We start from the raw sequence: 9,871 nt of genomic DNA, 5'->3' as shown, positions 1-9,871 counted from the left end.
AAGTTGTCTGTTGCTCTGGAATAGGATTGCTCTCTGAAATTCGTTCACCCCAGATTCTCCTCTTATGAGGATTAGGGCTTCTATTTATAACAATTTATCCTTGTAACGCAACCATCGCGCCTCGGCACGTATTGGCGCGGCGCGAACCCAACTCAGAAGGAATGGCGCGTCTCGCTCCTTATTGGCGCGACTCGGCCTTTGTTTCACCTTCCTTCTTTGTGATTCTTCCTCTCTAGAAGCTCTACACCTGCGTGTTTCTTCGTCTTTACTTCTAAACTTCAATATCTGCACAAATAACACCCAAAGTGACGCAAGTTGTTCTAAAATTAGCATCGAACCTCTAAAGTTCAATTCTAACTATAAAATCCTTAAAAAGCACAAGATATGTTCACTTCCAGCTCAAAAGGTAGTTAATTTGACAAATGAAAACACTACTAATTCACTCCTAACAAAGGGCATGCAGGTTAAACAGGATGAGCGTTATGAGGAGGAATTATGTTGGCGAGCTGATTTTGAGGCAGCTCAAGAAGAACAGTTTAGTCTTGTTCAAGAGCATTTAACTACACAAGATGCAAATTTTCATGCTTTTGCCTCCTATGCCATTGGGGAATTTTCCTTTATCTGTAGTGAGATGGGTACCAACCATGCTGCTACACACACCAAAATCAATAGCATGATGACCCTGAGATTGAAAATCATGACGAAAACTCACAATTCTACCAGGAGATGCGCGATTTTATAGATCAAAATGCCAGGCCACAACCTAGGGGTCATAGAGGTCATAGGAGACAATGAAGTGTTAAGTCATTATGATTTTGGATCAAGCCCTTTGGAACATTTCTATCATGCATTTCATGTTTTGAGTCATTTTGCATTTTCTATCTTTCATGCTTTGTTTCTATGTTTATGTATTGACAATTTTATGACAACAATGTTATAAATGTTGCTTTAATTTACTTCTTATTTATGTTTAAGCATTTCAATTTTACGCCATTTCATGTACTTGTGTGGTATGTGAGTGCACATTCTTTCTTTGCAAACGCCTTTATGTGATATATTGGTTTATGTGTGATATATGATGCTTCTCATGACTTGTTTTTGTCTCTTTTTGATGTTGTCAAAGGGGGGAGAAGCATTGCAAGATGAATTTTAGATGCTGATGTTCAGGGGGAGCCTTCATGAAGACACGAAATGCATCGTCACAAGTTTTGCCGTCATAAAAAAGGGGGAGTATGTGAGTTCACTATCCCATTAGAAATATTTTGCATGATGTCAAAACTAGGAAAACTTTAGCATTGTTGTATATTGGATGGTGTCTCTTAGTCTTAATATGCATCTTAGTATTATGGAACTTAGAATGCATTTAGAAAAGGTTGTATATATCAAAATTCATGTTTTATGTGAAAAACAAGCTTATGTGTCGACACATACTTGTAATGAGTCGACACATATGGATCTTTATTAAAGCATGTAGCCTCTGTTTGCATGTGTCGACACAAGAGGGCTTTCAGGTTGACACATACGATGAATGTGTCGACATATGCTCCTCAGTTTTAAAGCCTGCAACTTCTACTTCTCATGAGTCGACACATGACCTTATATAGGTCGAAAAATGCATCAATATGAGTCGACACATGACTTGTACGTGTCGACAAATGCAACGTATTTTTTGAAAAATTACATTTTTTTTCAAAAAGCTTCTAGTTTGTCTTTTTGCCTCCAACTTGTAACATATAAATACCTCATACATGCATCATTTGAAAGTTGATGAAACCATAAACATACAAATAGTTCTCTTAATCTTCAACCTTACATCTATGCATACGCACAAACAATTACACGTAATCATTATTTGTTTGGGTGTCATATAGGTTCATTGGTAAAAACCAGTTAGGGTTTGTCATCAAGGTGTTGATTTGGGGCTCTTTGTACAAGACTTTGTAATTCGGATTCAGTTGAGTGAAAGCTTCGAAGAAGGTGGTTCTTTTGAAGGAGTAGCGGTAACCGACGCATCGTTTGGAAATCTTGGGTCACGATAATTTGCAATTGGATTCAGTAAAGTGAAAGCTTTAAAGAAAGGTGTTTTGTTGAAGGAGTACCGGTAACCGGGGGATCGATTGGTGTTATCGGGTTCACTTGATCAAGCTTTGGATCAAGGGAAGAGAAAGAGTTAGGATTAATAACAAACATATGGTTTGTAGAGTTAGATCACTACATTTATCTTGTAAAAGATTTTTGCAAAGTAAGATTAATTATCTCAATTCCTTTGGAATTAGGGGCAGACGTAGCCATAGCGATGATGAATTTGTGAATTGCCTTAATAAATCATTGTGTCCTCTCTCTCTCTCTCTGTCACTCACTCTCTCTCCCTCTCTCTCTCTCTCTTTCTCTCTCTCTATATATATATATATATATATATCTTTCATTTACTTTCAATTGCAAATTGTTAAACTAGTTGATTGTGCAATTAAAATGATTAGATATATTTGTTATCATTCCAAAATTGTTTTGTTGAAAGAGATTACAATCCACAAGAATGTAATTTTGCTTCAAATCAACAAAACTTAAAAAAAATGATCAACATTGATTGCATTCCAAGTGCTTGACAATTTTCCTCTTATCGTTTATTGCTTTATATTTCATTGTAAACACACTACTAGTGTAATCATTATCCAAACAGATTGTGTTGATTGTTGAAATATATTGATTCAATTGCTTTTCATTATCATTGCAATTCTCTTTGGTTTTAACATATATCCTGGTTTTTCGATAACGGTTCAGATTAGACGAGTTGATTTGGGTGTTTTCCGTTGTCCATAGTTAAACCATTTTGAAATTATTTTTCACCAAGTAATTTTTAATCGGGGATCTATTCATCCCCTCTAGATAACTTGCCTTTGTCTAATAGGACCTTCATTGAAGGATCTTTTTTGCGCTCAGAGATATTATTAGTGTTGGACCTTTCACCAAAGTATCATTGTCGACCTAATAGGCAATTTGAATATTGTACCTTCTAGAAAGGATCCTCGCCAGAGTCACTCTAACAGGGAAATAAAGCGAATAGTACCAAAGCAAGGCCTTAAAAGTTAGACTAACTCACCTAAGGGACTCAACTTAAAGACTCATATGAGGGATTCACCTTAAAGTATCGTCTGAGAGATTCAACTTAAAGTCTCGCCTAAAGGACTCGACATAAAGTCTTTCCTGAGAGACTCGCCTTTAAGTCTCGCCTAAGGGACTCAACTTAAAATCTCAACATAAAATAGCTCCCCCAAGGTTGGAATCAAGGCATCTCTTGTCATAGACACTTGACAAAGCAACTAAATATCTTCGCCCTTTTCAAACCCTTGTGCTTGAGGGACTATGTATCGGTATAATATTATTAGGCCTTAAGGAGGGAAAATCTAAGAATAAAAAGGAAAAGCCAAACACATTAGGCTTGGCTAGTATACAGGTAGAACCTTTGATCGACCATAACTTTGCCCCATGATGTTAGGCGATTGGAGATACCCGTCCGACATGGATACCTAGCCACCCAATTAGGTTTGATCCATCCGAATTAGTTACTCTTGCAGTGAGCGTGAGCAATTATGTTTCCCAAATACCAATTGACTTAGGGTTAGACAAAGAGAGAAAATCGCTCTCCCCGCGATTCTGGGAGACCATGTTCTTTGATGACCATATTCTTTAATCGTAAAGTTAAGGCAAACCACTCACTGAATTTCTAATTCAAGACAATGAGTCTTTATAAACACATCTCCTAGAATGAGAGAGGTATATCCAATTCTCCCTAAAATCATATATACAAAGCTTCTCACCACTTCGCACTCCGCGTAAGCTAGTGCTAAGCATTATTCAAATACCCTAAATATTACACCCAACCCTACAAACACACAAGGTCACCTTAGTGTACTTTGATAGCAAGTACACTAATGTTTATGTTTTAAATACAACTTATAGAGAAAATACACAATTTATAAATATATAATTTAAATTATGGATAATTTATTTTGTAGTTCCTACTTTTTATTATAAAAACAAATGATAGTAATCCTTTAGTAGGGACTAAACACTCTAGCTTTTAATAAGATATAGACAAAATTATGGATAATTTTCATTACAACTTACTTTAAAAAAATTTAAGTAATTACACATCATCAATAATTTTTCTTCTGCATATTTCAAGGATAGAATATTGAGGAGCTAGTTAAATTAATTAAGGAGGTAGAGCTGCCACCTTTTGTTCCTACTTTATGCTAAAGCAAAAGCAAGCAAAGCTAAGGGAAAATAGAAATAGAAAAGCAAAGAAAAAGGAAAGTTAAAAAGAAAAGCAATAAAGAAATGAAAGGTAAGGAAGAAAAGAAAAGAGAGTAAACAAAAGACAAAAGGTTCTAAAACTCCATCATTATTATCAATTCAAATTCTCCTCAAAAACAGTATACAACCAAACAACAATAGTGTTCCTCTCCTTTCCCTCTATAGCTACTTAACCAACAACATCAACAACAACAAAACCACCTCCCAAAGTTTCTTCTACCAAGGCATGAATAGAAGTGTTCATCTTCAAACCTCACCAGTGCAACAACAAATGATGGCTGGAAACCCTAACAACTGGTGGAACCCTCCTGCTCCTGATCATCTTCAACCTCCTTCCAATTACTTTCTTACTCCATATCCTTCTTCATCTTCTCTTCCTCTTCCTCTTCCTTCTTGGCATGAAAATCAACAACTTCCTGATAACTCATGGACTCAACTACTGATGTAATTAATTCTAACACTCCCTCCGATATGATAAGAAAATAAATTACTGATCTCTGATGTTTTCTTCTCGAACACTTAGCGCGGTTAAATTAAATATATTTTATCATTTTTTTTGTCTATAATTAAAATTTTCTAGTACATCTGACCTAATAACGGTTGCATGTAAATACTATAGTTTAATTTTTGTGTTGATTTGTGATGATTTTGTAAATTTTTTAGGAGCGGCGGCGTGGTGTATGAAGAAGATAAGGAACAAGTTATGCTAACTCAGCCTGCTCTAAGTGCTTCTTCTCTTGTTGATCATGTAAAACATGAAAGTTCAGTGAACAATTATGTCTATGGAAATGAAGAATTTCATGGAACAACAAATTCTACTTGGTCTCAAATAGTGTCGGTGCCTTCTTCTTCTTCCTCCAAATCCAGCATGTTGGATTTCTCTAACAGTGCAAGATCTCCTTCATCAGATCCATCTTCTGATCAGGTTTATATCATATTAATTAATTAACTTCATGATTAATTAAAGCTAGATTTTTTTTTCTTTCATTGGTTTGCTTAAAGTTTATTAATTACACATGTTTAATTTTTGTGTAACTTTACTAATTCAAACTAATTGTCAATTGAATTTTACTTTTCAATAAATGGATAATATCTTCCAACTTTATTCTGAAAATGGTTCTTCTATTCTTTCTGTTTATCTTCTTTAACTAAAAATAAATACAAATATACACAAAAAAAAAAAATTTCTATATTCTATTTGATTTGTGTTGTGTTGTGTGTTTTTTTTTTTTACATTTTTATTTATAATTTTTATTAACTAATTTTTTTTTTCTTTCTCAAAAGTGTAATAGTGGTGCAGCTGGTGGGGCATTGAAGAAAGCTAGGGTTCAACCATCTACAACTCAGTCTACCTTCAAGGTATAATTTCAATTTCAAACAATTCTAGATAGATACTTCCAACTCTAAAATCTCTTTTTCAACAAAAACACACATCATATGTGAGTTGTAACTCTTGTCTTTCATGGTTGTCTTGTTCTCAATATCATGTTGTGTTTTCAAAAAATTTCTTTCTCTTAAGATGTAGAACCAAAATCAACAAATAGTTGAAGTCAGAACTATTTTGAGAACATGTAAGACAGACTATTATATAGAGTATAAAATTTGACACGTTTAAATTGTAATTAAAAATCTCATAAAACATATGTAACGGTTAAACTATGATGACAAAATCATGGTTAACTTATACATGCCCTCTGAAAAACTTAAGAAGGCCTTATTTGAACACCACATGTCCATAGTTTTATGATTTCTTAATTTCATCTCTCCATTTTTCAGGTTAGGAAGGAGAAGTTAGGTGATAGAATTACAGCCCTTCATCAACTTGTTTCACCATTTGGAAAGGTACATAAGCCTAATTTGTTCAATTCAATTGATGCTTACAACAAAATTAGGTGCTTTGTTAGTGGTGTTCATAAATCATAACATATTATGTGGATTAAACTTTTCAATTAGTTCCAATATAGATCTAGTGTATTCTTATCCAAATCAAAATCACAAACTGATTAAAATAATAAAAACATGCTCAAAACCGAATTTGTTTAATTTTTTAAAATCTCCTTTTTGTGAAAATTGTTTGGTTGAGAAAATTTTTGGAATATATTTTCAAAATAAAATTGAAATTTGCATATAAAATAGTACATATTTTTCATTAGTGTAAAATTTTTATTAATTTATTATTGTTTTTAATATTATATATTAATTAATAAATTACATTTATGATTTTATATATTTTAAATATAGTCGATTGATTCTACAATATTAATATCTAGTAAATTATATAGTATATATTTTGCACCAAACATGACATTTTACTTAACTTTATAATATTATAATTTTTTATTATTTGGTGGGTTAAATAGTTTATTAGATATGTATTCAACTAAAAGAATATAAATTGTTGGTACAACGTGTATTTTCAAAATTTTAAATATATTTTTCATAGTATATTATTTTAAATAAATTGTTGATATTTATAAATTAATAATTTAAAAATAAAATGGAATAATCTTTTGTCTCCAAAGTGATTAAGTGTGTTAAATTATGATTTCGTGAACATTAAAAATATATAATACTATACATAAGTGTGTGTTTGGTAATTCATATTAATGTGGTTTGATCTAGTAAAAAAGACTTAATTTGTGCATAAAGTTAACTTATGCTCAAAATTAGAATAAAATAAAAGAAGGTACGTATGAATATTAAACTTGCATTGAAAAGAATAAAAACAATGCTAAAGGTAACCTATTTTATATTCATCTTTCCCATCTTCTTTATTTATTTTTATTTTTTATGATAATTTGTTGAGTGTGGTGTTTTTAACTTTTGCAGACTGACACAGCATCTGTCTTATTAGAATCTATTGGTTACATAAGATTCCTTCATAGTCAAATTGAGGTAATATTTCTTTTCCTCTCTTCACTCACAATCACATTGTTAAAAGTACATTTCATTTTCTTTACTTTTTCCCCGTGGATCATGCAGGCTCTTAGTTTACCATACTTGGGAAATGGATCACCAAACATTATCAAGAACCAGCAACAACAATCTGTAAGAAAAGCATTTTTTTTTTCTATCTCTCTTTCCAATGCAACAAAAGAATAATCACTTTCTCTGCATGTGCTAGCAGCCTGCATGCACACCAATTAACTTGTAATTATGTTGCACTAATTGTAATTATTCTTTAATTACTTATGCTATAGGTTCAAGGTGAGAAAAGTTGTTTCTTCCCTGAACATCCTGGTCAGGTATGTATATATGCTTTTCCTTGGTTCCATTAGGTTTGAAGAATTTGATCAACTTGCATGTATCTATAATAGTAAAATATTACTGGCTTTGGCTCGGGTTCTGATCCTATTTATAAAAAAAAATTATTTTTTATATTCATTGAATAATGAATATATTTAAACAATATATAAATCAGATATATTAATTATTCAATAAATTTAAAAAGTAATTTTTTTTAATAAATAGTAAGAGACGGAGTATTTTGATCCGATGAATTAAATATATTCTAATTGTATTTTATTACTTTATGGTTATAGCTGCTGAATGAGAATTGTTTGAAAAGAAAAGCTGTTAGTGAGGGTTGCGAAGAAGAAGAAAATAAGGATTTGAAGAGTAGAGGATTGTGTTTGGTTCCTGTTTCATGCACAGTGCAAGTTGGAAGTGAAAATGGAGCTGATTATTGGGCTCCTGCATTTGGTGCTGGATTTCAATAGATTTCATTGGGTTAATTAATTAATATTAATTGGGGTAGCAATTAATTATTCATATATATGTGGATTAAAAGCATACAAATTAAGAGGGAATTAGATGGTGGAAATTTGTATAGCATCATGAGCAGTCAATCTGCTATATATAAAATTATCTAAGGCTGATTGCTCATGATGCTATGTAGAGTTCCTTAATAAAAATGTATGCTCATTAATTAATTATTGTCTAGTATACATATTTGCAAGCCCTTGTTAATTAAGAATCCTTAACTTGTGCAAATAATCAACTTTTAATTTATTTTTATTTCATCATTAGCTTAATTTATAGTGTCATGTCTTAGAAGAAGGATGATTGCATTGTAGCATATACTTCCAAATAAGCAAATCCTTAATGCAAAATTATGATTATTACACATTAAACTATAGAACGGCGGTAATATCACAACAATCCTAGTGGAAACGATAAAGCAAATATTTGTCCTATAAAGTGTTTTCAACAAATTCGCTACCTAAAACATGGTTTCATGGTATGATTTGACATTAGAAAGATGGTGATTACAGATCCAAGTCTATCATTTATTGGACGCTAAAGTCTAGACATAGATTTATGTTTGATATTTGCACTAATAATGATATATGTGAAAGTGGACATTAATATATGCATTTATTGTTGAAACTTAATATGTTGACATATTGGTTAATAGGTTGAAAGATCGTCTATTAGGTAATACAAATGATCTCACGTAATTGAATCAAACATGAGTTGTGGTAAGAGCTTCTGGAGGTAATATAATACCTATTTAGAATGGCATATTACTGGTCAAAGATGCTACATAAAAACATGTTAATGAAGTCAAACCCCCATAAAAATTTCTCACTGCTGAAACACTGAAAGCTTATTTTCTGATGTTTTACTTTTCAAGTATTCACCAAACAATCATTCTTCTGATAAAACAAACTTATATTAATGGAGACTATTGATCAAGTCCATGTGGAGACGATAAAAACTCACTTGTTATCTGTACTGCAACAAAATGGCATTGCTATCAGGGATTAGTTTTTAAATACATTGCAATATTTTTTATCATTTTAAATATTTTTTTTATATTAATTTATATTTCGTTTAAATTCAACTAACCTATTAATCGTTGTTGGATAGCTTTGTTTAAAGTTATTTATGTAAGGTAATAAAACATTCGTCAAAGCTCTCACAAAGGAATGCATGAGGTGTTTATGCACTGGAAAATTAATTATTATGAGTTTTGTAGTGTAAATCATCCCACATGAAATTGCCCTGCACTAGATGAAGTGATAAACTTCTTTAATAACCAAGAAAGACCATGGCAATACCAATATAAAAACAACTCAAATTATGGAAGGAATATAAATCAGTACATGCAATTGTCTATAGCAAGACACCAGAATCCTCCCAATAGAAGAGTACCTCAAGATTTAAGGAGAAACTGAATCAGATTGTGCACGTGACTATGGAAGGCCATAAAAGCGTAGACACTTCAATCAAAAACCTCGTGATGCAAATTGGTCATTTGGTCAAGCATATACTTTCTCAACAAACTTATGCCAATAGTTCAACTAAATCAATTGAACAGAATAAAGTGAGTGAAAATGGCAATGATGAAGAAAATAAGTTGTTGTGGGATAAAAAAAGAAGAAAATGGGAAAAAGTTGAAGAAAAAGAGTTGGAGAATGATTTGATTGAAAGGGAAGAAACAAAATTTCCCAAAACAAAGGAGGAAAAATTGAAAAATTCACCTGTTCAGAATATGCTTTACATGATAACTCCTAAGTCACATGTTTTTGTTGAAGTAGTTGCGCACATC

At 31.9% G+C, this 9,871-nt stretch overlaps 1 protein-coding gene across 2 annotated transcripts; it reads left to right on the top strand.

Moving 5' to 3' along the window:
- The first annotated feature begins 4,316 nt into the window (after nt 1–4,316).
- LOC131603853 (transcription factor bHLH68-like) lies at nt 4,317–8,333 on the top strand. Of its 2 annotated transcripts, XM_058876290.1 has the most exons (8): nt 4,324–4,761; nt 4,981–5,242; nt 5,602–5,676; nt 6,094–6,159; nt 7,147–7,212; nt 7,300–7,365; nt 7,518–7,562; nt 7,860–8,333. In XM_058876290.1, exons 1-8 carry the CDS (start codon nt 4,544–4,546, stop codon nt 8,034–8,036), a joined length of 975 nt encoding a protein of 324 aa, XP_058732273.1. In that variant the 5' UTR covers nt 4,324–4,543; the 3' UTR covers nt 8,037–8,333. The 2 variants fall into 2 exon arrangements, with proteins under 2 accessions (XP_058732272.1, XP_058732273.1); XM_058876289.1 differs by having other exon boundaries at nt 4,317–4,761; nt 7,147–7,365.
- Nucleotides 8,334–9,871: the final 1,538 nt, after the last annotated feature.

Source organism: Vicia villosa, linkage group LG5 (assembly GCF_029867415.1).
Source record: "Vicia villosa cultivar HV-30 ecotype Madison, WI linkage group LG5, Vvil1.0, whole genome shotgun sequence".
NCBI classification, from domain to species: Eukaryota; Viridiplantae; Streptophyta; class Magnoliopsida; order Fabales; family Fabaceae; genus Vicia; species Vicia villosa.
Note: the sequence above shows the minus strand (reverse complement) of the source record. Positions and strands in the feature narration are given on the sequence as shown.

Coding starts and splice junctions, on each gene's coding strand:
- LOC131603853 (XM_058876289.1), top strand. CDS start 4,544: ATGAATAGAAGTGTTCATCTTCAAACCTCACCAGTGCAACAACAAATG. Junction 5,677..6,093: donor CAACTCAGTCTACCTTCAAG/GTATAATTTCAA, acceptor TCCATTTTTCAG/GTTAGGAAGGAGAAGTTAGG. Junction 7,366..7,517: donor AGAACCAGCAACAACAATCT/GTAAGAAAAGCA, acceptor CTTATGCTATAG/GTTCAAGGTGAGAAAAGTTG.